The sequence below is a fragment of the Manacus candei genome, unplaced genomic scaffold (assembly GCF_025592945.1).
Source record: "Manacus candei isolate 608988 ecotype Guabito, Panama unplaced genomic scaffold, ASM2559294v1 h1tg000003l, whole genome shotgun sequence".
NCBI lineage: Eukaryota > Metazoa > Chordata > Aves > Passeriformes > Pipridae > Manacus > Manacus candei.
This window is the reverse complement of record NW_026138051.1, coordinates 18,022,104-18,048,377: the sequence shown is the minus strand read 5'-3', so window position 1 is coordinate 18,048,377 and position 26,274 is coordinate 18,022,104. Positions and strand designations below refer to the sequence as shown.

The 26,274-nt window shown below is 57.5% G+C and overlaps 2 protein-coding genes across 7 annotated transcripts; both read right to left on the bottom strand.

The window, feature by feature from the left end:
* Positions 1-3,667: 3,667 nt before the first annotated feature.
* Positions 3,668-7,289, bottom strand: LOC127472954 (regulator of cell cycle RGCC-like). Of its 3 annotated transcripts, none has more exons than XR_007905217.1 (6): positions 7,167-7,289; positions 6,409-6,564; positions 5,655-5,735; positions 5,305-5,367; positions 4,876-5,142; positions 3,668-4,246 (listed from the first exon to the last, which is right to left on the bottom strand). XR_007905217.1 is itself a non-coding variant. In XM_051791940.1 (5 exons), the coding sequence occupies exons 2-5, from the start codon at positions 6,560-6,562 to the stop codon at positions 4,239-4,241; spliced, it is 306 nt and encodes a 101-aa protein (XP_051647900.1). In that variant the 5' UTR covers positions 6,563-6,564; positions 7,167-7,289; the 3' UTR covers positions 3,668-4,238. The 3 variants fall into 3 exon arrangements, 1 of the variants encoding a protein (XP_051647900.1); XR_007905219.1 differs by lacking the exon at positions 7,167-7,289 and adding an exon at positions 6,702-7,098; XM_051791940.1 differs by lacking the exon at positions 4,876-5,142.
* A 220-nt stretch (positions 7,290-7,509) lies between these two features.
* Positions 7,510-26,203, bottom strand: ARHGAP36 (Rho GTPase activating protein 36). Of its 4 annotated transcripts, none has more exons than XM_051791020.1 (12): positions 22,710-26,203; positions 20,330-20,481; positions 17,382-17,444; positions 16,004-16,260; positions 15,288-15,483; positions 14,691-14,746; positions 14,081-14,231; positions 13,422-13,570; positions 12,345-12,515; positions 11,128-11,225; positions 10,868-10,960; positions 7,510-10,211 (listed from the first exon to the last, which is right to left on the bottom strand). In XM_051791020.1, the coding sequence occupies exons 2-12, from the start codon at positions 20,442-20,444 to the stop codon at positions 10,073-10,075; spliced, it is 1,488 nt and encodes a 495-aa protein (XP_051646980.1). In that variant the 5' UTR covers positions 20,445-20,481; positions 22,710-26,203; the 3' UTR covers positions 7,510-10,072. The 4 variants fall into 4 exon arrangements, with proteins under 4 accessions (XP_051646980.1, XP_051646963.1, XP_051646958.1 ...); XM_051791003.1 differs by lacking the exon at positions 22,710-26,203 and adding an exon at positions 22,000-22,685; XM_051790998.1 differs by lacking the exon at positions 22,710-26,203 and having other exon boundaries at positions 20,330-21,001.
* Positions 26,204-26,274: the final 71 nt, after the last annotated feature.

Genomic DNA, 26,274 nt, shown 5'->3' with positions numbered 1-26,274 from the left:
TATCGGGAAGAAATTCTTCCCTGTGAGGGTGGGGAGGCCCTGGCACAGGTTGCCCAGAGAAACTGTGGCTGCCCCATCCCTGGAAGTGTCCAAGGCCAGGTTGGACGGGGCTTGGAGCAACCTGGGCTAGTGGAAGGTGTCCCTGCCCACGGCAGGGGGTGGGACTGGGTGGATTTTAAGGTCTCTTCCCACCCAAACCATTCTACGATTCCACAAAAACATGTGAGGGGGCTTTACAGGAAAGAAAGCAGGTGGCATCCCCAGGGTTACGCTGTCTCCCAAAATAGTTACAGCCTCTTACATCACTACTGCCAGACTGTCTGAGCAGCTGGGGACTTCCCTTCCCCAGAGGGCTGAGGTTCCTCTTTGAAGCACAGAGTGGCCACAACTTCTTTTAGGGGAGATCTGGTGACTCTTTTTACCCCCTCAGAGGCTGGAAAGATCCCTCCAGGATCTTTCCCAGCACCTTCATCGAGGAACATCAAGCCCTGGTGTGGGGGGTGAGGGACTATCAGCTCCCGGGCACAGACAGAAGCCCTGGCACCTGCATGGTGGCCCTGCCTTGAGGGATGCCTCCACACATGCCTTCTTCCTGGGAATATGGAGAAGGGAAAAGCAGGGAGACACAGGCAACACCTGCCCACAGGTGGTCCCTACAGTGGTGGCCACCAGGGAGGTTTCTGGCTGCCCACCCAGCAGTCAGTGAGGGAGGTGACTGTCTCCAGCCAGGGCCACTTCTGCTAAAGCTGTCCCCTCCATGTCCCAGCACATCCATCTGGGTCTCCAGGATGCCAGATCTGCTCCAGGCTGGAGCTGCATCCCCCAGCCTGGGGAAGGGGGCTCACTGAGGGCCGGGGGAGGGAGCGTGTGGGGCTCAGCTCCTACTCCGCTGGCAAACACCCAGGGGGGCTCCGGAAAAGCTGGTTTTGCGGGAACAGCTGCAGGCAGGGGGCCCGTGCAGCCGCCTCGGCTCCGGTTCTTACCCACATCCCGTCCCGCGCACGCTGCTCTCGCTTCTGAGAAAACACTCCAACTGCTGGGGACGGCGGTGGGGAGCGCTCAGGGAGCGGGGACAGCCTCGCTGGGGGCCCTGTGCACCACCACAGCCCTGCTCCAGCCTGGTCAGGGCTGGCATTCTTCTCCCTGCACCCCCACAACCCGGACCAGCAGCTCCCAGCTGATGGCGGGGCCTCCAGAACCCCCCGTGCAGCTCTGGCACCCTCAGCTCCCAGTACCTCCAGAGAGTGGGTTCCCTTCAGGTCCCTCTCACGGCTCTTTGCAGAGCCCCACACCCCATCCAGCCCATCCCAGCTGCTCCTTGGCCCTGTTCCAGCTCCCCCCGCCCGTGCTGCCGTGGGCAGGGGGCCCGGGGGAGGAGTGGCAGTGTCACAGGACGTGCGTGTTCGTGCTGATTGCTTTTGCAGCCCCTCCATGGCACGTGCACAGCGGGGCCACCTCCGACCCACAGAGCCTCCAACCCACTGCCCTGCTCAGCCTCAGTACCCCCATGAGCATGGGGGGGTCAGGGGTCCCCCCAGGCTACACAACAGCCCTTGGGCAGCTGTCCCTCCACAGGGCAGTGGATGCCACAGCCCTCACCTCAGTGCCACCCCACCATCCAGGTGTGTCCCCAAGCCCTTCCTGAGATTCCCAGGAAAAAAGATCCAGCCCCTGTCCCAGCAGAAGAGCCGCTGTGCCCAAAGGGATCTGCTTCACCAGCATGCACAAGCCGTATAACCATGGGATCACTGAGGTGGGAAAAGCCCTCCGAGATCAGAGTCCAACCATTCCCTGCCAAAGCCACCACTAAACCATGTCCCCAAGTGCCACATCTACATGGGTTTTTTTTAACATTTCCAGGGATGGTGGCTCCACCACTGCCCTGGGAAGCCCATCATGGAGATTTAGGTTGAGCTGCTGTTGGCACAGGCTGGGCAGGACAGGGCTGGCATTAGGTCCTCTGTCACCCCACACACAGTGGGGTATCCAGTGCAATCCCACTGTCCCCCCAGCCCCAACCCAATCAGATGCTGACACTCGGGGGGCAGGAGGTCCCATGAGCCCTGGAGAGGCTCCTGCACTGACGGGATGGGAGGGCTCAGCTGTGGGGCATGGGCAGCATCCCCACACCCACCCCAACCCTGAGGGGCTGCAGAAGTCCAGGCTGACACCCCAACCTGCTCCTGGCAACGCCCACAACAAACAACCTCCAGAGCTTCCCCGGGGCTGTGCTGTGGCTGCGGGGGTGTATCAGCCACAGCAGATTTGGGGCTGGAAAATATTTATTTCTGTAGCTGCTTGGCAATGTTTGCCGCTACCGCGGGGGGCAAGGGGGTGAGTGGCACTTGGGGACAGTGGCAGCCAGAGCACCACCGTGACCCACTGGGGACAGCACTGGGGGTGGTGGGTTAAAAATCCCTTCCCACACAGGCTGGGGAGGAGCTGGTGTTGCCCAGAGGCAGAACGGGACCGTGGGTGGAATAATGAACCCTGGAGTCAGAGCGAGACAGCGAGGGTGAAACGCTGCGAGCAGTGACTCAGAGGGGAAAAACGTGCCCAGTGACACGGGGGTTGCTGCCATTGGCACAGTGGGGACAGTCCTCGTGTCTCCTGTCCCTGTGGCCCCGGTGATGTGGGCTGTGTGACCCCACAGAGCATCACGGGCAGATCCCTGAGTGTCACAGACACTCCAAACATCACCACCTTGCCACACACTCTCACCCCCATCTTCTGCCTGCTCCTCGGGGTCTGTTTGGGAGGGAGATCAGCGGTAACATCACACAACACGGGGACAGCAACAGCAGAAAGTGTCCCCATGCCTGCTCTGCCCTGCCCGGGGCTCCTGTCCTGCCCTCCCTCCCAGGGCTCGGATTAGTGCGGGCTCAGCAGACTCTTACGGCAGCTCTACGTCCAGGGGCTGGCAGAGGAGATGACCAACATCCTCCTGCTCAGCACCCGCGGACAGGGATGAGGGAAGAAAGCGAAACTGCCCGTTTCCTGCTCAGACAGTTGCAGCAGAGCCACATGTGCCCCTGCTCCGCACGCAGATCACAGGGAGGGAGGGAGGGCAGTGTTGCCAGCCCTGGGACGAGCAGACACCCACGTTCCTTGTCGGTCATTCCAATGCACACGGGGCAGCTCCTGGGGAGGGGAAACTCTAGGAGGGAAACGAAGGAGAGGAAACCCGGGGGGACCCATCATCCCAGTCAACAGCCAAACCTCTGTCCAAGCTCAGCTTGGCAGAGGGCTGCAAACCCATATCCCGGGAGGCTTGTTCCTGGGGCTGTTCCAGTGGCAGTATCAAGACAAAGTGGTACCAGGGCACGTCCATTTGGAAGCAGGACCCTCAGAGCAGCGTCACCCACCCCAGACAGAGGAGCAGGCAGTGGCCCATCTCCCTGAGCAGATGGAGTGGGAAAGGGATGGACTCTGCCCCCTCGCCCACTCCACACTGTCCAAGAGCCAAGTGGAACGGAGGACCAGGGGTTCCCAATCCAATACCCTCCTTCAGGCAGGCACACGCTGCTGAATTTGCTTCCCTGAGGTCTCTCCCTCCATTTTTCCAATGCCAGTCCCACAGGCTGGCAGCCCCAGGGCCGGGGCATGGCCCAGGCATCCCTGCTCCCCCCCCCCCCCCCCACAGGAAAAGGATGGACAAAGACAAACAGAGGCTTAAAATCCTGTTTATAGAAACACATTCTCTCTGTACAGCCCAAAACATCCTTTTTACAGTATTTACAGCAGCAGCAGCTGGGGCAGAGGCACTTGGGGGGCAGGGATGGGCCAGATTTGGGGGGCCCCATGCAAAGCAAAGGGCCAGCAGTGGCTGCCACCACCTGTGACAGATGCCACTGGGGGAACAGGCTTTCCCAATCTGGAGGGGACACCAAGGTAACACTGATGTCCTTCCCCAAAATCACCCAGGGGGTCTCCAAGGGCTTCATCAGTGGCACAGACCTCCTCAACCCACTCAGTCCCAGGAGCCACCAGCCCCCGTGCAGGGCAGAGCCCAGTGCCCACCCCGGGTTCTCCTCTCTCGGCGCTGGCAGGGTCCTGCCACCACTGTCCCATGGCCGGATCCGTCCCCACCGCCTGTCCCTGCGCCTGTCCCTGTCCCCAGCATGGTCCCAGGAGCCATCCCCAGGCCAGCAGTGGGTGCAGAAGCAGAGGGTGCATCAGGCAGGCAGCAGGAGGGCTCAGCTGCTGGGGATCCTCCTCTCCAAACCCCGAACCACATCTCACATCTCTGCAGGATGATAGAGAGGGGAAAGAAGATGGTGAGAGGATGGCTGGGGGGGCTGCACTGGACCCCCTGGCACCACCAGCAGCAGGGTTAGAGCAGAAATTTGGGGGACGGGAGACAGCTCTGGTCCCCTTCTTGTCTCACTCCCTCCAAGCACGGCTGGGGCCTGCAGAGCAACACTTCCCACCAGCCACCTCATTTTGGATACTCAGGGAAGGGAACAGATACAGGAACTGTGCCTTACATGGTCTGTGTAGGGGGAAATATCTCATTATTTTTTTAAATCAAGTTCTCTCTGCCTCCAGCCTGTCACACTGTTCCCCTGTGAGAGGAAGTGTGGCTCCTGCCTCAGTTTCCCCAGCAAGGAAGCTATTGGGGAGCAGCCAACCTCACCAGATCACAGAGCTGCTGTGGTGCAGCTGCCAGAGCTGCCCAACACAGCATCACCCCCTTCCCCAGTGACACCCCCTGGTCCTCATCAGGACAGAAGCACGTGGAGAAGAAGAACACAACCCACAGGCTGGGATTCCCCTTTCTGCCATCACACAGACCCACTCTCCTCCCTCCAGATGGGATATTTCCACAGGGCTAGGATATACCACAAGGAAAAATCCTCTTTTCCTCCTGCTCACCTTTCTCCCTCAAGCAAAGAGCAGCCTCCAAGCAGGAGCTGGAGGGAGGCTGCAGGCAGAGAGCCACAGGCACCTCTGCATCTTCCCAAAAACATCAACAGCTCTGCAGGTTGTCCTGTTGGGTATCATTGCCAGGACCAACATGGCCTTCATATCCTCAGTCCCTTCCCCAGGTACCAGCACCTCCAGCTCATCAGCTGGGGGAAGCTGAGGCAGCAGACAGGGAACACACTTAAGCCTCTGTATTTCTGCCCCAGCTGAAAGAGCCTGAAGAGGGAAGTGACATCATGAGCCCCTCACCAAAAGAAAAGACCAAACCCGGGCTCCAAGCGCCCTGCAGTAGGACCCCCAGGCAGGAGGGGTGCTGGCCAGGGGCAGTGGAGGAGCCCCAGCACGTGGGAAGTGCAGGGATCAGAGCTGGGCACGTACCCTCCAAGGCTTTATCCAGGTCCGCGATGAACTCCTCCAGCTCCTGCGTGTCACCAAGCTTAGCTAGTGGGGAGAAACATGGTCAGGTCTTCCCATTCCTCCTCTCACTTGGGAGAGGAAAGACCCCCTACCCCTTGTTCCTAACCACAGCTGCTCCAGCTGCAGCTGTTTCCATCCCATTTCCATTCCTGATCGGGAACACACTAATCCAGCTTGATGGCTGTTCCAGGATCCTGCCAGAACGCCAGGGTCCTGACACCCCCCATACAGGGAAGCCCAATTGTCACCAAGCCAGGCTGAGCACGTGGAAGGAAGCACTGGCAGACCCCTGAGGACAGAGCCAGGCTCACCTTTGGTGGGGTAAGTGTCGGCTGGGGTGTTGAGGTGCTCCTCGCTGGAGTTGAGGCTGCTTCCGGGGGACGTGCTGGCACCTGCACACACAAAGCATCAGTCCCTGGTCTCGGCCACAGGCACCCAATGGGCACATTGCAGGAGCAGGGACCGACCACGCACGTGGCACGGGTTGCCAGGTCCTCCCTCGTGCTTGGACAGCCCATCTGCTCTTCCCCTGGTAGCAGGAATGCTTGGAAAAAGGCAACTGAGCTTCTTTCTTGGGCCAAAGATCACAAGAGGCTGTCTGGGCACAGTCACGAGGACTCTCAGGATTATTACATGGAATTGGGTCCCTCTGAGCTCCCACTTATCCCAAGCCTCCCACAGTCATGCAGCAGCCAGCCCGGCAGAAGGAGCCCTGGCAGATGTTGGCAGGTCCTGGGCCAGGATCCAGTGGTCATCCCCGCAGTGTTGCTCATCCAGCCCACTGGGGATGAGTCAGGCAGCATCAGCAGAAAGCTCAGTGGTTTTCCATGGAGGAACCCCAGAGCTCCCACACCAACAGACGTCATCCTCCCCCACGGCTCGTCATTCCCCAGCCCCAGACTCACTCTCCAGCTCATCCATTTCATGCCCCAGCCCCAGACTCACTCTCCAGCTCATCCATTTTGTTCCCCAGCCCCAGACTCACTCTCCAGCTCATCCATTTTGTTCCCCAGCCCCAGACTCACTCTCCAGCTCATCCATTTCGTTCCCCAGCCCCAGACTCACTCTCCAGCTCATCGATGCCGCTGTCGTACACGCTGTGTCCCACTTTCCTCTTCAGCTCTTCCAGGTGCTGCTGGTACTGACATGCAGGGCCTCGGTCAAAGTCCTCCATCACCTCATCAAACTCCCTGAGCAGGTCACTGAGCTCCTCGGCCATCGCTGGGGACAAGAAGGGGGTGTTGGAGCACCCACCCTGCAGGCAGTCCCAGCAAGACCCTCTTGGGAGCAGCCCCAGGCTGGGCACGAGACAGAGCCAGGATGCAGGTCCCCTCCCTGCAGGCAGTTCTCAGCCTTACTCTGAGCTTATCCAGCTCCTCGGACACCTTGGAGATCCCTCCAGCTCATCCCACAGCTGAGCTGGTGTCCAACCCAGTCTGAGACGGTCCTATCCAGGTAAGGGGCTTGATAAATCTCGGAATGGTTTAGATGGGAAGGAACCTTAAAGCCCATCCAGTCCCACCCCCTGCCGTGGGCAGGGACACCTTCCACCAGCCCAGGTTGCTCCAAGCCCGGTCCAACCTGGCCTTAGACACTTCCAGGGATGGGGCAGCCACAGTTTCTCTGGGCAGCCTGGATGGGAGATGGAAGGGACCACAATCCCCGGCCAGGACAGTCCGAGAGTTCCAGGCTCCATCCCGCTCCCGGGGATTCCCGAGAGGATGCGCAGCGAGGTGTGGGGGGGAATGCAGGAACAGAGTCCCTGCGGGCGGGGAGGGGGGGTTCCGAGGAGGTGGCTCGGCTCGGCTCGGCTCGGCACTCACCGGCTGCTCGGCGGGCTCTGCTCCGCTCCCTGCGCTCCGGTCCCGCGGCAGCGGCGAGTCCCGGTCCCGGCGGTTTTGGCCCCAAACCAGTGATGGGGTGGGCGGGGCCTGGGCGGGGCCTCCAAGAGGCTCCGCCCCAACGGGCGCTCCCAGGGGATCCCGGGCGGGTCCCGGGATCACCCCCCGTCCGTGCCCGAGCTCGGGGGGGGGGGGACCTGGGCTCTCCACACACCCCGGAGAGGTGGGTGGAGCAGGGGGGAGTCGGGCTCTGCGCCCAGGGAACGAGGGAAAAACGGCCTCAAGTTGTGCCAGGGAAGGTTAGGTTGGATATTGGGAATGGAGTCCCCGTTCCTAGAAGGATTTAAAAGCCATGTGTACGTGGCACTCGTGGACATGGGTTAGTGGTGGCCTTGGCAGTGTTGGGGGAGCAGTTGAACTTGGATGGTCTTGGAGGGCTTTTCCGACCTCAGCAATTCCATGATTTTCTCCTCCAGTTTTCCCAGTGAGCTGTCAAGCCCAGAGCTCAGTGTCTGGGCAGCACCCTGGATCCTGCTCAGCAGCATGAGGGTAGACACGGGCATTAAAAAAAAAAGAAGGGAATGGGCCCTTGACCCTAAAATCACTCATGAATCTGAGCAGTTGATCCCACTCCTGCAGATACTCCCTGTTGTGCCCTTCATGCAAGCCCTAAGCTTGACTTTAGATGTGAAACCCCACCAGTGGTTTTGGTGGGGTTGGTGCTGAGAACCAGCCAGAACCACTCCAACAGCAGCAACTGCCCCCGAAACACCAACCACCCACAACAGCCACCACCCCCCAAAACAGCCACCACCCCCTCAACAACAACAGACACCCCCAAACATTAACAACCCAACAACAACCAGGGCAAAGAGCCCACGAGAACAGAACCTGGAGCGTGGCAAAAGCCACTGGACTCTTCGGAGCAATGCCAGGGCTCCCTGAATGAGCTTTGCAGCTGATTGGGGACGGGGTTTATTTTTGAGGCTGAAAGAGAGCAGCTCTAAGCAAGCGCTGGTGTGTTCCCGCAGCGCCAGCCGGCTGCTCCTTCAGGCGGAGGAGTGTCCATGCAGCTCAGGGAGGCCGTGGGCAGGCCGGTGCTGGGCTGCCCTCAAGTGGAGTTTCCAGCAATATCCCACCGGCACTGAGCAGTTTTAGGTTTCTGATGTGGCGGGAGAAACACCCTACAGTGATTTTTATAGTTTTGGTAGCAAAAGGAGAAAGATGGTGCTTCCCAGTGAGCCCCACATGCCCTCCCTGCCCCCTCTGTGGCGCTGGGAAAGTGAACTTCGACAGGACTTTTCCTGCAAAGAGCTGCCTCATGTGTCAGCATCCCTGTCTCATCCACAGAATCACAGAGTCAGGAATGATGTGGGTTGGAAGGGACCTTAAAACCCATCCAGTTACACCCCCTGTCCCAGGTTGCTCCAAGCCCTGTCCAGCTTGGCTGGAACACTTCTGGGGATGGAGCAGCCACAGCTTCTCTGGGCAACCTGTGCCATCGTTTTACCACTCCAAGAAGGAATTTGGAAGGTCCCCAGAGGGGCTGCTCTTGCAGCAGGTACAATCCCACCCAGCCCAGCCGCTGGACATGTGTTGGTTTCACAGTGGACACTCGGGTGTGCTGGTGATCTCAGGAACCTTCAGCAGCCCCGTGGTGTCCCGAGCTTATCCACTCCCACAGACCCAACAGCACTGCTGGTCTCTGGAGCTTATCAGAGACCAGAGCCCCGGGAGGTCTCACCAGCTATCTCACAGCACACACTCCTCCAGGAAATACTTCCCCACCCATCCCAACTGTACCCATCCTCAGGGAAGGGACCTTTGCAAAATAAGAGCCCAGCCCCGAGGCTCTGGTGCCTTTAGACCAGTACTGGGCACAGGCTGTGGCAGAATATGGAATATGGAATATGAATCCATCCTCTCTCTCAGGCCAGCAGCAAGGAAAGGGTCATCCAGCCCTTCATCATCCTCTCGGTACTACAAGATGTGCCCAGAGCTGACACATGGGAGCATCCCACCAGCCCAAAGCTTCCTGGAGAGCTGGCCCTGGCTGCGATTCCCCATTCCACCTCTCACAGAATGTTTTGGGTTGGAAGGGACCTTAAAGATGATCTAGAATCATGGACCATCATCCATGGACCAGCTCTGGATGTGAATGTAGGAGAACCCTCATGGAGTGAAGCACTGATGGAGCTTTGGTCCTTTAAACATCCCCATCCCTCCCCGTGCTGCTGTTCCACCAGACACTCCAGCCTGGTTTTGTTTGCAAAAGTACTCTTTCATCCCTCTGCTGGGGCTGCCCCATCCCTGGAAGTGTTCAGGATCAGGCTAGATGGAGCCTTGGAAGCAACCTGGTCCAGTGGAAGGTGTCTTTGCCCATGGCAACTTCTCTGAGCAACCTGTGCCAGGGCCTTACCATCCTCGCAAAGAAGAATTTCTTCCCAGTATCCCATCTAACCCTGCCCTCTGGCAGTGGGAAGCCATTCCCCTTTGTCCTGTCACTCCAGGCCCTTACAAAAGCACTTAGATACATCCATAAGGTCCCTTTGGGGGACAAGTTGTCTCTTCTCCAGGCTGAACAGTCCCAGCTCCCTCAGCCTTCCCTCGAAAGATGGACGCTCCAGTCCCCTCAGCTCTGGGGATGGGAATCTCATTCCCCAAACTCCGATGAAGCAGATGGCAGAGGCAGGACTGTGCCAGGGGCACAGCAGTGCTTTGGACCTGCAAGGAGGTGACAGCCCATGCTGGTGGCTCCCGAGCACAGCTCTGCCCCACACACGCACCCCCACGGCACAGGCACAGGGCTTTCCCCCAAAGTGGGGCAGAGGACTGGTTTTTGCTGGGAAAGGCTGCCCAGTTTGTCCAGAGGGCCTGGCCAGGGCTCACTAGATGCCAACGTGCAGGTTTAGGAATGAGACGTTGCTGTAGAGCTCCGAGGAGACCGAGCTGCTCTCCAGGCTGTGTGTCCAGCCGGGCAGTGCGGAGGGAGAGTGGCCCTCTGCAGAACCCTCACGCTCCAGCTGCCTAAGGAAGCAAAAAAAAAGAGAAAGATGCTAATTGCAAATGCTTCTATTGCCAACTCCACTCCCAAATGTCCTCTAGCAGTGATCCCAAGGATCCCAAAGACTGCCATCTCTGGACAGCCCCAAAGGGAATGTGAAGACAGACAAGGAACTGTACCATGGATTATAGAATCCAACGTTTGGGTTGGAAGGGACTTTGAAGACCATCTAGTCCAACTCCCTGCCATGGGCAGGGACTCCTTCCACTAGACCAGCTTGCTTCAAGTCCTGTCCAACCTGGCCTGGATGTGGCCTGTGGTCCAGGAAAACCCCTCACACAGGACAGTCCCCGTTTGCTGAAGAGTCACCAGCTCTACCAGGAGACCAAAGGCTCCTGAGTGTCCCCTGCTTCCAAAGATCCCCTGCTTCCAACCCCAGAGAGCAAACCCCCTCCTGCATTAGGTGCTGTGATGGTGGGCCCAGCTTATGGGACACGAGGTATTTAATCTATATTTAATCCCACTGTATTTAATCACAGGGAAGGGCATGAGCTCCAATTCTGAGCCTCAGTGGGACTGTCCCATCTTGGAGCCTAAAAGTGGATGCACAGCCACACAGGACAAGGCAAAAAAATGCATGGAAATGTGGGCACCAAGGGCAAAGAAGGTTTAGAGAAGCCTGAACATGGAGCAGGTATCAGCGTGCAACCCTGAGAGGCAGGAGCAGAGGAGGGGGCTGGACAGGAAGGGATTCTGATGCTCTGGAGGGGTCCTGAGGGAGGAAACAAGGAGAACAGGGAGCTCTGAGGGACAGGAAAGCTGGGATGTGAAGGGCTTTTGCTGGGGAGCTCATGAGCAGAAGCAGTGGAGGGAAGAGGAAGGCTGGAGGAAGATCAGCAGGGTTGGCCCCGTGCAGGGAGGAGCCTCGTGGGGACTTACGGCACGGCAGGGAACTTCCTGCGCAGCAGGTAGTCAATGACATCGGGATCTGTCTGGAACAGCCTCCTCAGGATGTCACACTGCATCTCTGGAGACACCTGGGGGCACACACGGACACACTCACTCCTGGGGTCCCCCTCGGCAGGAGGATGAGCAGGGGCAGCCGAGGACAGGGGAAGGACTCCAGGACAATACGTGGTCATGGACACACCATGTTGGTGTCACATCCCACACACCTCCCGGGCTCTCCAGGATCTCAGCCCCCTCTTTTTCCCCAGCAACCCTGGTCTTTTGGCTCCCCGCAGACCCCCAAAATTGCTATGAAGCTTTTTGACTGAAATGTCCCATTCTCATAAGCCTGTGGGGGCTCTTGTTGCCTGCAAGTATCCTGTGGGAGGGTGGAGAGAGGATGGAGCCAGACCCATCACAGAGGATGGGCACAAACCAAGGTGCAGTAGGGGCACCTCTGACAGGGAAAAAACCTTCCCCTGATGATGGTGCAGTCCTGGGACAGGACCTGGAGAGGTCACAGCTCCCCATCCCTGGAAAGAAGTAAAGCCCAGCCAGATTGCAGCCCTGATCTGGCTGGTCTGGAGGCCCAGAGCTCTCTTCTTCCCATATGAGCCTTTATATGACTCTAAAAGAAGCTTTTGGGAATCCCAGGGCGATGCATCCCCCAGTATGAGATGAGCACTGCCTGACTCCTGCTGAAGAGTGGATCTGAAGTGATCTGAAGTGGTCCCTCACTGCCCTCACCAGCTCTCCCTGCTGTTACATCTTGCCTCACCTGCCTGAGGCTTTGGCACTCCACCCCATGCCATCCTTTTCCAGCTCCTTCCCTATTCTAGGCTCTCCCATTTTTCAACTTCTTTCCCCCCTCACTGGGAGTCTGGGGGAGAAACAGCCCCCAGATGCCACCCCTGCTGTTGGCCAGATGTTCCCTGTCCCAGAGGAGCTCGGTCAGACATCACCAAGGTGGGAGGTGCCAGAGAAGAGGGGACCTCCACGGCACAACCCTCAGCTGTGCCCTTATGATGGCACCCAAATCGAGCCATCCCAAATCCATATTTACGCCGTGAGGAATGAGCCGTGTTCCCAAAGCCAACTAGAGTCAGCTGCTCCTGGGCAGGGCTGTGAACACCCCCTTGCTCTGCTGCCACTGGGAGAGTTCAGAGGGAAGGGAGGTCTGGGGAGCTGCCCTGAGGAGCCTCACCTACCATGAACAGGGCCTGGTGGTGCTCGATCAGCCTCTGGAGCACCAGGATTATGGCAGCGCTGTCCTCAAAGTTCAGGGCACCAGCGTCTCTCTCTCCAGGCTTCTCCTTCTGCAGGATGTTGGGACCAAAGACTGTGGCCAGGTTTGAAACTGTCATTTTATTCCCAGGAACCTAGCAAGGAAGCACAAAGGGAAACTGAGGATTATGGAAGTACCAGCATGGGATGTCCCAGGATATTGTCACCCACCCCAGGGCAGGAACATGAGCTGGTGGGTGGGGCTGGGGTGATGGTCTGGGTCCAGTTTGGTCCTCTCTGAGCTGGTGTCAGGACCAGCACAAAGGTGCTGAAGCACACGCTCATCCCCTCCTTGCCTCCATTCCCACATGTCCCACGTTCCCAGCCCCTACCAAGGATCAGTATTTCCCTATCATCTCCCATTAGGGGACAAAACCAGCACCTGAATCATGGAGAGACTCAGAGCTGTCCAGAGAAATCAAAATCAACCTCAACATACAGTCACACAAGTGACTTCATGGAACTGGGAGGTGGGAAACCACAATTAGTCCACAAAAAATGCCCCTTGTGCTGCCTGTGGACACACAGCCAGGTCTCTCTGGGTTTTTTGGCACCCTGAAAATCTCTGAGCCAGCCTGAGCCACACAGGCCTGTTGTGGACATGGGATTCATCCTGTCTTGACAGAACAAGAGGACATAGCCCCAAGCTGTGCCAGGGGAGGTTCAGGCTGGACATCAGGAGCAATTTCTTCACAGAAAGGGTTGTCAGGCATTGGAAGGGGCTGTCCAGGGAGGTGGTGGAGTCCCCATCCCTGCAGATGGACTGGAGGAACACCTGGATGTGGCCCTCAGTGCTCTGGTCTGGGTGACAAGGTCACTCAGGTGATCAGTCACAGGTTGGATTCGGTGATCCTGGAGGGCTCTTCCGACCTAAATGGTTCTGTGATGGATTTGGTTTTTCCAGAGGGTTCACCTAGGCCTGCAGCACCTCTGCTCGGTTCTAACCACTGCAGCCTGAGCACCCCTTCCCCATGCAGTGGTTCCCTTTGGATCAGCCTCACCTCCTGGCCATCAGCATCCCAGGAGCGCTCGGCGTGCCGGGCCACCTCTCCGAGGAAGCGCAGGAGCCGGTGCAGGGTGTCGCTGTGGCAGGGGGGCAGCAGGAAGAGAAGCAGCTGGAGGGCATCCAGCTGTGCTGGCCCCTCCATGGCTGGGCAGAGAGCAGCTGTTAGTGAGGATTCCAGCCCACCAGGCACTTCCAGCCCTCCTCTACACCCACGGGAAAGAGCTCGGGAGGAAGCCAGGCTGGTGTCCCATCCTTCATCCCATGGGATGAGAGACCCCAGCAAGGGCTGTGATGTGATGGGGTTGTGTATTGCACAGCCCCACAGTCAAAGACTGTCCTGGTCCAGAGGGATTATTATAATCCAATTTTTTAAAAAATCCCCCAAACCCACAGATGAGAGTAACTGCCCATGGCAGTGCCAGGCAGCACGTCACCCATCCCACCATTGTCCAGTGGTTTTGGAAAAGGAGGGTGGTGAGGAAGGATCCATCCCTGGAAGTGTCCAAGGCCGGGTTGGATGGGGCTTGGAGCAACCTGGGCTAGTGGAAGGTGTCCCTGCCCATGGCAGGGGGCTGGAATGAGATGGGCTTTAAGGTCCCTTCCAACCCAAACCATTCCCTGACTCTGTGCAGTCTCCGCTCTGCAGGTACTCACTGGCTGTGCTGAGGAAGGCTCCATAGAGCTCTCTGGGAATCAGGGAATCTGGCATATCCCGAAGAAACTCTTTGAGCAGAGCAGCCACATCGTGAACACTTTGATGCTCATCCAAAAAAACATCCAGCCCCTGGTCAAACTCCTCCCTCAGCTCAGAGATGGAAGAGATGAAAAGAATAATGCAACGGTCAGTTCTTACTCTTTGGAGGAGTCATCCTGTCAGGAGGGCTACTGCCATGGCAGGATACAAGGGTCAGCTACTCCCAATGTCCCCCCAAAGCAGGGCACCCCAAAAAGGTGTGTCAGAGCCCAGTAGCCTCCTGCTGCCCTTTGGATGGGCCATGGGACCAGATGGAGCCCTTGGCTCTGAAGTGCCAACCAGGGGATGGAGGCTTGTCTGCCAAAGACAGGCTGGAGGAAGGAGCTGGACTGGTCTCCTGGCTGGAAGAAGGACCCAGCAGCAGGACCTAGGCTGCCTGTGATCCAGCATGTGCCTGGGATGTTTTAGACCTCTCCACACCAGTGCCTGTTCTATTCATCCCCATCCATACAAGCCTCTGACCTTTGGATGTGGTATGGCCACAAGGACGCAGTAAAAGTCTCCCTTTACCTGCTGAACTCTTTTCTTGGAGCTCCCAACACGGAAGATTCCCACTGTTTGGAGACCTGGGAGACAGGCAGGTTAGTGCTGGGCATCCCCACAGATCCCTGCCACCCCAGCTGGTCCTGGGAGCACCTCAGCACCATAGCAGGGGCTCTCGTGTGCACCCTTCCCTCTGCAGGCAGCGTGGGGAAAAGGAAAGGTTGTGGAGCTGCGAGATTTTCTGGGATTGTCTGTAGGCAAGGGAGGACAGCTCATCCCTACAGTTGCTCTGAGGGAGGGCCTGAATGTGCAGTGGGAGTTAAGGCACCAGACATGGTCACTGATACACACAGTGACATTCCCTTCTGATGCAGCTTCCAGCCCAGAGGACTCTCCACAGGTGGCTCTTTGGGAGCATGGGCTGCCCCCGGAATTGTGGAATCATTTAAGGTTGGAAAAGACCTCCAAGATCATCAGATCCGACCTTCAAACGAATCCATGCCCACTAAACCAGCAGCCTCCTCCCACTCTGGGGAATGGCCAGGCTGGAATGTCCCAGCCCACCACACACAGTGAGTTTTTCCTGCCTCTCACGGGACCTGCCGGAGGCACCCACGCCCTTACCGTGTGTCTCAATGTGTGTGCAGCACCTCTCCACGATCCGTGGGACCTGCCAGGTGATGGGGTTGAGGCTCAGCATCTTCTTCTTGCCCAGGACTCTCCGTGGGTCCAGTTCATGGGGGTGTGAGAGCTGCAGTGCCTCCAGCAGCTTGGACACGTTGTCACTCAGGTCGGCGATGGAATCCACGGACATGGCCCCCTGGGATGGAGCAGGGGGGTGGCAGGAATGACCCCACAGATCCCAGTGCTCACTGCCACCTCAGTGGGAAAAGGCAGCATCCCATTCCACCCCCTGCCATGGGCAGGGACACCTTCCACTAGCCCAGGTTGCTCCAAGTCCCATCCAACCTGGCCTTGGACACTTCCAGGGATGGGGCAGCCACAGCTTCTCTGACCAACCTATGCCAGGGCCTCCCCACCCTCACAGGGGAGAATTTCTTATCCATATCTGATATAAACTGACCCTCCTGACCCTGAAATGTCCTCCTGGTAACCCTGGCTCAGTAAGAGCTCAGCTGGTGAAGATCCTCCCACCTCTCACAGTCCCTCTCCAGGGGGAGCAGGGCCATCCTCATTTCCCTGAGGGTAACTTGGGACCAGCCCTGCATGGAGCACGACTGACTTACATGTGTTAAGAAAAGACCCAGGAAAACCCCATTTCTTGCTGAATTCAGACCCCCCATCCTACAGCACCATCACAGCCCGTTTTGGGACCGTACCCTTCGCTGGCTCCAGAAGCTCTTGTCCGGAAGAGTTGGGGAAAGTGGCTCCTCTGGGAAGCCCCCACCAGGTGCTCGGACACAGCTTGGGCCCATCCCAGATTTCTTCTGCCTCTGAGCCCGAAACCTGGTCACCGTGGCCTCCACCTCCAGGCAGAGCCGGCGACTCTTCCCCACGGCTTCCTGGAGCTGCCGGTGGGCGCGGTCGTTGGCAATGACCTGGGAGAGCGGGATCCCGAAGGTGTGAGGAGAGCAGTCTGGGGAACAACGCGGGAGAAAGGGAAAAGCGTCACCGGGGAGGGAGCTGCACTCAGTCCAGGTTTTCTGCCCCCAGGAGCAGGTGGGAAGAGCATTCCCAAGGGCCCAGGCAAACCCAGAGGAGGCTGCTGCCCCTGGAAAGCACCAGGGCACTGCGTGGTGGGTCCCTGAGTGCCAGAGATCTGAGCAGGGAGGGCATGGCATGGGAAATGGGATGCTGGAGGAAGAGGAAAGAGACACAGGGGAGCTGGGAAAGAAAACTGGTCTCCATCAGAGAGCCTGTTGGAGCCTGTCCTAGTGTTTCCTGGGCTTTCTTTCATATTACTGGTTCCAACACCATGAAGATGCCATGGTACCTATGAAGCTCGTTCACTCATCATCATGGCTAGGCTTCGGAAACGAAGATTTAGGAATTTTTAGGAAGGCTCTATCCACGTTTGTTATAAGCACGCTGGTGGCTTATGAGGCCATGAAGCAAAGACTTCATAAATCACCAGAAACATCCAAACCAAAAGATTCTTCCCAAATCCTAACCCTCCAGTTTTCTACAGGGTTTGTCTCAGCTACATCTGCTGACATAGAACAGCCTTGGTATTAGTGGTATTCTTCCCAAATAACTGTCCCTCTCCATCCCTCTGACAAGGAGAGCTTTCCTCACCCCCAGACTCTGCACTACCCCGGGAGCACAAGCCACAAATCCATTTAGTAAAATATGAGACAATAATTTCAATAGTTTCCTTGAGTTGGCTTTGTACTGGTGTGGGGAAGCTCATTCCTGCCTGGCTCTGCTCTAGGATTCTGGGTTCCCCAGGGCTGTCACTGAAATCCTTCAAGGGATGATAAAATGGAACTGGAAGCAGCGAGACTGGGGCAAAAATGGGCAGATAGAAACATTTATATGCAACATTTATAAACAGCTTGGAAATGCACGTTTATGTGTATATTCCATCCTTCCAGGTTCCATCACGTTCGTGCTGCTTCACCTCACTCCAAAAACAGCAAAACAACCTGGGATGAAGCAACCTGCTGGATTCAGGCACCTCCCAACTCACCCCACCAAAAATCACCAATTCCACCTGAGAGCAGGGACCAAACCCCAGGGAAAGGGGAGGCTGCTCACCTTTCCTCTCCTTTGAGAAGCTCTCCAGCTTCTGCCGGATGGATTTACTGCCTTTGGGTCCATCTAGGAGGAGAAGAGAAGGTGAAGGTTGGGCACCAGGATCATGGGGCTGGTTCAGCATGGGCTCTCCTCACAGACACCTGTCTCTCTGGAGCCTCTGGATGTGGGGATGTTGCAGTGATGGCCACAGCCCTGAGGGATCCATGAGTCCCATGGGATGCCTGGGGAACAGTCCTGGGGATGGGCATCATCCTCCTCAGGTGAAGGGATGGAGGGACTGGCACTCAGGTACCAGGACCCCATGGCACTACACGAGGAATGCGGCCCAGAAAGGCTTTTGGGAATGTTTTAGAGGGCACAGACAAATGAAGTTGGACAAAAAAACATCACCTATCCCATCCTGGTCTGGAGGACTCCCATGTTGCACATCCAGCAGCAACGAACTGACAACTCAGTCACTGCACACCTTAAATCCTTCGAGAACACATAGAATCACAGAATCAGCTGGGTTGGAAGGGACCTCCGAGATCATCCAGTCCAACCCTTGATCCAACCCTGCCGTGGTTCCCAGCCCATGGCACTGATGCCACATCCAGTTTCACCTTAAACACCTCCAGGGATGGAGAATCCACCCCTTCCCTGGGCAGCCCATTCCAAGGGCTGAGCACCCTCTCTGCAAAGAAATTCTTTCTAATATCCAACCTAAACCTCCCTTGGCACAGCTGAAGACCCAGCCCTCTTGTCTTGCTGATGGTTGCCTGGGAGAAAAGACCAACCCCCCCTGGCTCCCCCCTCCTGTCAGGGAGTTGCAGAGAGTGAGGAGGTCTCCCCTGAGCCTCCTCTTCTCCAGGCTGAGCCCCCCCAGCTCCCTCAGCCTCTCCTCCCAGCACTTGTGCTCCAGTCCCTTCCCCAGCCTCGTTGCCCTTCTCTGGACCTGCTCCAGCCCCTCCATGTCCTTCCTGAACTGAGGGGCCCAGAGCTGGACACAGCACTCCAGGGGTGGCCTCACCAGCGCTGAGTCCAGGGGCAGAATCACTTCCCTGCTCCTGCTGCCACACTGTTCCTGATCCAGGCCAGGATCCATCGACCCTCTTGTCCCCCTGGGCACACTCTGGCTCCTGTTCAGCTCCCTGTCCATCCCCACTCCCAGCTCCCTTCCTGCCTGGCTGCTCTCCAGCCACTCTGTCCCAGCCTGGAGCTGCCGGGGGTTGTTGTGGCCAAAGGGCAGGACCCAGCACTTGGCCTTGTTGAACCTCATCCCCTTGGAATCAGCCCATGGATCCAGCCTGTCCTGGTCCCTCTGCAGAGCCCTCCTGCCTTCCAGCTGATGGACACTCCCCCCCCCAACTTGGTGTCAGCCGCAAATTTGCTGATGGTGGACTCAATGCCCTCATCTAAATCATCAATAAAGACATTAAACAGGACTGGGCCCAGCACTGATCCCTGGGAACACCACCAGTGACTGGATCCCAACTGGATGCAGCCCTGTTCCCCACCACCCTCTGGGTCCAGCCCTCCAGCCAGTTCCTGACCCAGCACAGAGTGCCCCTGTCCAAGGCATGGCTGCAGGAGTGTGCTGTGGGAGACGGTGTCAAAGGCTTTGCTGAAGTCCAGGTAGACACATCCACAGCCTTCCCCTCATCCACCATCACCCTGTTCTGGGTCGTGCTCCTCATTCCTAAGCAATTCTCTTCATAGGAACAGATTATATCTAGTTGTTTGGGTTATTTTGTAAGATTTAGAGGAAAGTTGTGACAGCTGGAATGAGGAACATGAGTGTAGAAGCCAAAAAAATTATCCAGCAGCACATTAACCAGCCAGGAAGGAAATACTGGGTTTGGGGGGGGTGGCACTGCACTAGTCCCTAGAGAAGCCACTGCTGCAGGGTGTCACTGCAAATGGGATCACAACAGCCCAAAATAAAATGAAATATAAAAAGAACCAGGATGTTTGTGGTCGAAGTCCCTGAGGGACTGTTGCTGCAGCCCTGGAGCAACTGGAGCTCTGGGAGGGAGAGGGGAACTTTGTTGGACTCTTCTTGAAGCCATTTCATGAATGAAGTTTCGTTTCATGGCGTGAAACCTTACCGATAGTAATTGAAACAAGGAACCAAACTCGGGTGTCACTTGCTGCCCATTGGGAAATGCTCCATCCCTGGGAAAGGTCCCCAGAGACTGCAGGGTCTCCATCCTTGGGAGGTCCCAGCCCCAGCTGCCCTGGTACTGGTGACAGCCCTGCTGAAGCGATGCGGGGACTGGAAACTCTGAGCTCCCTCTGCTGGTACCCCATGACCCCAGAGGTGGTGAGCTGGAGGCACCTCCTGCCCTGCTGGGATGCCAAAATATGGCCCAGGGCAGAGGAGGCACATCAAGGGGGTAACAAGTAAGTGTGGGAAGGAGTCAGTGGCAGCCCAGCTCACTGAGTTTGCTGTGAGGACGTTGGGGGACACAGGCAGCCCTGGGAACCCTGACAGGGCCTCTATGCTCAGTCCCTGTGGAGTTCCTAAATTTATCCACCCATTAATCTCCCAGCGCGTCTTCCAGTCTCACATAAGCCCCTTCCCAGCACTGGGAATTTGTGCTGGATGTGGATCCAAACAGCAAAGCCTGTCCCAACCCAGCGGCACTCAGGCAATCCCAGTGGGGACCTCGCCAAGCCATCACATCTGGTTTGGGTTAGGGGGAGACTGGAGGCAGACACGGGCAGGGTCACATTCTCACAGTCCTGTGGACATGCAAACCTCTTCCAAAGGCTGACTGAGCCGCTGGGGCTCAGACCAAAGCAGGAACAAAAAACAAAATGGACCAAAATGTGTCACAAATGTCTTTCCGTAACCATCACCCCGCGGACTGGAGTGGGGATGTGCACCATTAATGGCTCAGCCTCAGCCCTCCTTGGGCCTTAGTTTCTGTCTTCTCCCACCCTCTCCACTCTCTCCCACCCTGTACCTCTGTCCAGGTTGAAATCCCCCACGAGCAGCTTCTCCTGCAGCCGGTACAGGGCGAGCTCCTGCAGACTGGCCCTTTCCAGCTCCGACAGGCTCTGCAGGGCCACGGGCTGCATCCCAGGGGCCTGGCACAGCAGCCGAGACAAAGGTCCTCTGGAAAACACACATATGTGAAATAAAAGAGTCAGGAGCACACGGCAGGGATGCCAGCTTTTGGAGAGAAGCTGTTGGAAACAGCCCAGGGAGTCTCTGCAGGAGACACTTGTCCCTCCATCACCTCTCTGAAGAGCCAGTGGGGCTGCAGGTGCCCTGGACACACCATCCCACTTTGACTTTCCAAGTAAGGGCCTTGGAGGTATCAAAGGAAGAGATTTAGACTGGATATTAGGGAGAAATTCTTCCCTGAAAGATATATGAGGCACAAACTCTGGCTGCCCCATCCCTGGAAGTGTCTAAGGCCAGGTTGAACAGGGCTTGGAGCAACCTGGGACAGTGGAAGGTGTGCCTGCATGGAACGAGATAAGCTTTGAGGTCCCTCCCAAGACAAACAATTCCATGATTCTATGATTCACCTCCTGTAAATCACAGCTGCAGGTCACCAGATCTCCCTTTTCCCCCAGCACAGGCTGGACCACAGCCCCCAGCCCCGCACCAACACCCCATCCCCTCTCCCACACCTTTGGGGAGCCCTCCCTGTTGTGTGCAGCCTCCAGAAGAGCCCATACAGGGACGTGGCTCCTCACCCCACACTGACCTGGGTGCCTCCAGCCCGGTGCCTCCTGTGCCACAGGCCTGGCACCCGGCACAGCCCGGCACGGTCCAAAGAGCAACGCCAGCAGCAGAGGGAAAACAGGGCCGAGGGCGGAGTACAGGCTGTGAATGGAGCCTCCCCAAAGAGGGCTTGAGGCAGGAATGACAAACACATGCCTGGAAGTCTCCAGGGATGAGGGTGAGACAGCCGGGAGCGGGACAGGTCTCCCGTGTCAGCCCCAGCACAGTGCTGGCCACCCCCAGCCCCTGGGGCTGGTTCTTTTTGGCCGGGTTTTCAATTTCAATTCCCTGAGGTATTTAGAAAGTTACATAAATTTAAGAAGGAAATAAATATAAAACAGTTGTTTGGAGCTCGTCAGAAGGGCACAACAAAAAGGAAATTCAGTTACATCACAGCATCCCAAGCTGGTTTGGGTTGGAAGAGATGTTAAAGCCCATCCAGTCCCACCCCCTGCCATGGGCAGGGACACCTTCCACTAGCCCAGGTTGCTCCAGGCCCTATCCAACCTGGCCTTGGACACTTCCAGGGATGGGGCAGCCACAGCTTCTCTGGGCAACCTGTGCCAGGGCCTGCCCACCCTCACGGGGAAGAATTCCTTCCCAGTATCTCATCTAACCCTGCCCTCTGGCAGAGTAAAATAAATGCAATATAGGGGGGGTTTTTTAAGTCCCATCCTGCTCCCCTGGGACAGCCCGGCTGGGGAGGGCACAGGTGACACCTTGTCTGTGACAGCTGAGAGCATCTCCGTGTGCCCGGGACAGCTCCTGCGCCTCTGCCACATCTGGAGCGAAGGAGGAGCAGCAGCGCTGCCAGTCGGGAGCTCCTGGCAGGACAGAGCAGCTCCACTGCAGCTGGACGGACGGACAAATCCCCGGAGAGACACCCCCGAAGGGAATTACCTTCGTGCAGGTGAAGCTCCGCGCTCCGGCAGAGCCCGCAGGCACAGCCCCTGCCTGAGCGGAGTCCCGGAGGATGCGGCTGCCGCGGGGTGAGGAGGAGAAGGAACCCCGGTTGGGAGAGGGAGCAGCAGAGGGAAGGCAGGAAGGAGAAGGCAGGAAGGAGAAGTCCGGACAAGCTGCTGCTTATCTGCCCGACCGCAGGCGCCATGAGAAGAGCCCAGTGATGTGCCCTCACCGCTGGTGCTCCCAAAATTCATCCTTCAGGAGTTAACCCCAAACGCCTGCCCCTGCTTCTTGCTCCAGCTGCGGGTTTATGCCCTGGGAACAGGTGAAATGGGGAAAAGCAGCCCCAGCCCGGCGGAGCAGCAGCTCTGTGGGTGTCCCTGCTGGGGACAGGGGTGGATGATCCCTGCAGAGCCCTGGGGACAGGAGGGCTCCCTCAGCCCGGGTAGGCACCAGGGCTCCCCGCAGGAAGGGAAATGCTGCTCACAGCAGGGGCAAAGCCAGAGTCCCACAAATCCTCCTTCACAGGGGGATGCCAGAGCAGGAATCTTACTAACTCGAAAAGAGCAGTAGGGCTTCCTTATGGAATCTCACGGGGAGAAGCTCAGTCAAGCCGCCCCTTCCATTCCCAAGGATTTGTGGCTGCTCTGCCAGCTTCAGCAGCAAAGCTTCTCTCTTCCCAGCTGGAAAAAAGAGCCCACATTTACCTTCCCTGTGTCCTCTCACAGCAGGACCAGCAGCTCTTGGAGCTCCTGGCTCTTCCTTCCTTTCACAGCAGCGTCTCCACTGTGGCTCTGGGGTCCCTTCCCAGCCCACAGGCAGGAGGAGAAGCAGGGAAGTGCTGGAGAGGAGCCGCCACAGCCAAGAGGAGGAGAGGGCGGATGAGAATGTGAATTTTCTGCCAAAAGAAATGAGAGCCAGAAGCAGCGTGTGGAGAGAGGGCAGGGTTAGATGGAAGGAGCCGCGCTTCCCACGCCGGACACTGTGCCTTGGCAGGGACCGACCATTGCTCAATCCCTTCCATCCTGAGCCTTCCCATCCATTTGCACCAGGACACCCACCGGAGCGCTGGCTGTTCCAGCAGGTGGAACCTGAACTGGGAATGTGCTGCCTGGACTGGTCAGTGTGGGCCAAGCAGCTGGTTTCCACCTCAGCTCTCCATGCAGACCTTCCCACTGCTCCATCATGGCATCTTCCCAGTGATCGTGTCTCCAGCGGAGCCTGGCACAGGCAGGGTACAGGGATGCCCTCCACACCCACCACGGGCCTGGGGGATGCAGAGTCCCTGCAGAGTTCTGGTACTGAGGAGCTCCCAGGCCTGAGAGGATGGATCTACAGCTCACAGGTTGTCCCTGGGGGGTTACAGACCCTGGAGAGCCTCACAAACCTACAGCAACCCACAAAACATGTGTTAACACCCAAAATTGGCACCTCCTTGCCTGCTAACACACCCACCAGCTCCCTGGGGACCACAGCCATGACGTGGTGATGATCGTGGAGTGCCTTGGGTTGGAAGGGACCTTAAAGCTCATCTCATCCCACCCCCTGCCATGGGCAGGGACACCTTCCACTGTCCCAGGTGGCTCCAAGCCCTGTCCAACCTGGTCTGGAACACTTCCAGGGATGGGGCAGCCCCAGCTTCTCTGGGCAACACGTGCCAGCTCTGCATCTCCAGAGCATCATTCCCCAGGAGGGAAGGCTCCCCTTCACCCTTGACACCTCCTGCTTGTTTGGGCCCCCGCTCTGCCCTTCCTGCTGCCCGAGGGATCTCCGGTTCTCCCGATCCAGCAGCCACCAGTCACCACCAGCTCCCTTCCCCAAGGCAGCTCCATTTTGAGGCCACAGCCCCACTTGTAGCTTCCTCCCAAACACGCAGCCAAGGCACAGAACCCCCTCCAGAGGCAGCTGCCCCCTGGGGTGGGCTGCCCAGTTCTGTTTTCTCTGCCATCACCTCACTGCCCATCCTTGTCACCAGTATAAACTGGTGCTGCTGAGCCACATCCACCCCAACACTGCCACAGTCTGCAAAGTCCAGCTGCTCTGAGGGAGGAAAGAGGTCGTGAATCCCAAATTCACTGCCTGGGGAAGACATCATCAGAGAGGCTGCAGAGGAAGCAGGGAGCTCTCAACACTCACAAGGAAGGTGAAGCCCCACGGTGGTGGAAGACTTGGGATGGAGCATGGCAGAGGACCTGGGATGGAGCCCCTCCTCTTCCCTGGCAGGCAACAAACACTAGACAAAGCAAGGGAAGCAGCAGGGCCGAGATTTGCCCATTAGAAAAATGTTTATTCCTTAAAAATACAGCATTCATCTGCAGGGACACAACTATCCAGAACATTCTTTTAAAGGGTTTTCATCTGCTCCTTGTGTGGCAAGCACTGGGTGTCAGGAGCAGAGAGAGCAACAGCCCACCTGGGAGCAGCCTGGTCCCAATGGGAAGGTCCCTGTCACCCACCCCTGCACCCAAGCAGGCTGTGGGCAGGACTCTCACTGCTGTCCCAGTTCCAGGGGTGACCACTCCAAGCTCTCCCTGAAGATTAAGAGCATTTGGCACCTGCAGTGGCACCTCACCTGCCTCCCTGCTGGCCAGGGAGCCCATCTGCAGGGTGGATTTCTCCGGGGGAAACCTCAGTCCCTCTGAAAGGGACCTTGTAGGGAAAGGTGGGAGAGGGGAGGCAGCAGGACCCTGCACTGCTCTGGCCCTGACTCGCTTCCACAGCACCAGCATTGCTCTGTCCCTTCCTGCTGCCCCCAGGAACAACCCCTTGACAGCCCCAGCCCTCCCAGCCCCACAGGAGGGGGCTCTGGCCTCCCAGGGTGGCCCATCCCCATCCCAGCTCCCACCCTGCAGCTGACAGAGACCGGGACCCAGCAAGTCCTTGTGCTGCATGAGCTCCCACCCTGGGTTAGATCCAGCCCCCGGGCCCACTCATCCCACTGATGCCATGTCTGCCCCAGCTCCGCTGTGCTCCAGGCACTCAGGGCTCTGAAACAGTCCTGGTTCTGGAGTTTCTTCCCTGATTTTCCCAGGGACAGTCTCACTGAGCACACAGCACTCTGTCCCTGTCTCCACCTGGCTGATCCCAAGGGACAGGGGGACACAGTGACAGGTTCCCACCTGGCACAATAGATGTGTCTCTCCCAGGACCATCCCAGCTCCCCCAGCACCTCGGGAGAACCAGTACCAGGCTCTGCCAGTGGAAGCAACGACAAGGATGATGGTTCAACTGGGTTAGAGGGTGAAGTTGCAGGAAGAAATCTGAGGGATCCAGAGAGACTTCAGGGCTAAGGGATCAGGAGCACAGGTATTGCCCTCCTCTATCCTTCCAGTTGCAGGGAATGACAAGGGGAGGAACAGGCAGGGCCAGCAGGTCAATACCTGACTCCAAGCCCAACATCAGCAGCAGATTTTGGGGCTTTTGGTGAGGGGTTGGTTTCAACAGCAGGTGTTTGCTCTGTGCTGGAGACACCTGAAGTGTCCCTGTGCTCATGTGGGCAGCACCTCAGCCATGGCAGGGGACAGGGGGTGGAGAACCCCCGGCAGCAAAGACACAAGAACTGTGGATGGGTCAGAAATCAGGGAAGCACCCAAGAACAGGTACGTAGGAACTGGGGCTTCTCCCCCAAAAACGTGGTGGGATCAACAGCCCAACTGAAGGGCACCTACACCAATGGCCACCGTGTGGGGAACAGAGGAGGGGTTGGAAGTGTGCAGCTGAAAAACTGTGACACTTGCCATCACAGGAACATGTCAGGATGCCCTGCAGAATGGGAACGCTTCAAGGAATGGCTGTAAGCTCTGCAGGTGACAGCAGGCTGGAGGGCAGGAAAATCCACAGGGATATCTGGGCAGGCTGTTACCCTGCACCTCACCAACGTCTGCAGAGGGCTGGGGAGGAGCCTGGAAGGCACTGGGAGCATGAGGGACAGTGGTGGGAAGGTTCAGGAGCAGAGAAGTCTGTGCTGCTTGTAGCTCAGACTCCAAAGCAAAGCAGGCGGAGAGGAATCGTGTGGTAAAAATCACCAAAACCCAGGCTGATGTAGCTTCTTTGCTCCACCCACATCCATAGAAAATAAAACACCCTTCCCATGTAAGAAATTTGTTACGGACTGACCCAGAGCACAAATGGCACTGCCAGAATTCCCCCCTAGCTCCCAGAGGCTCTGCCCCCACCTCAACTTAACTGCTAACAGGGAAAACAGCACGAAAAAGAACCAATTCCTTGGCTCTGAGAGCCCTGAGCCATCTGAATCTTCTATCTAAACATACC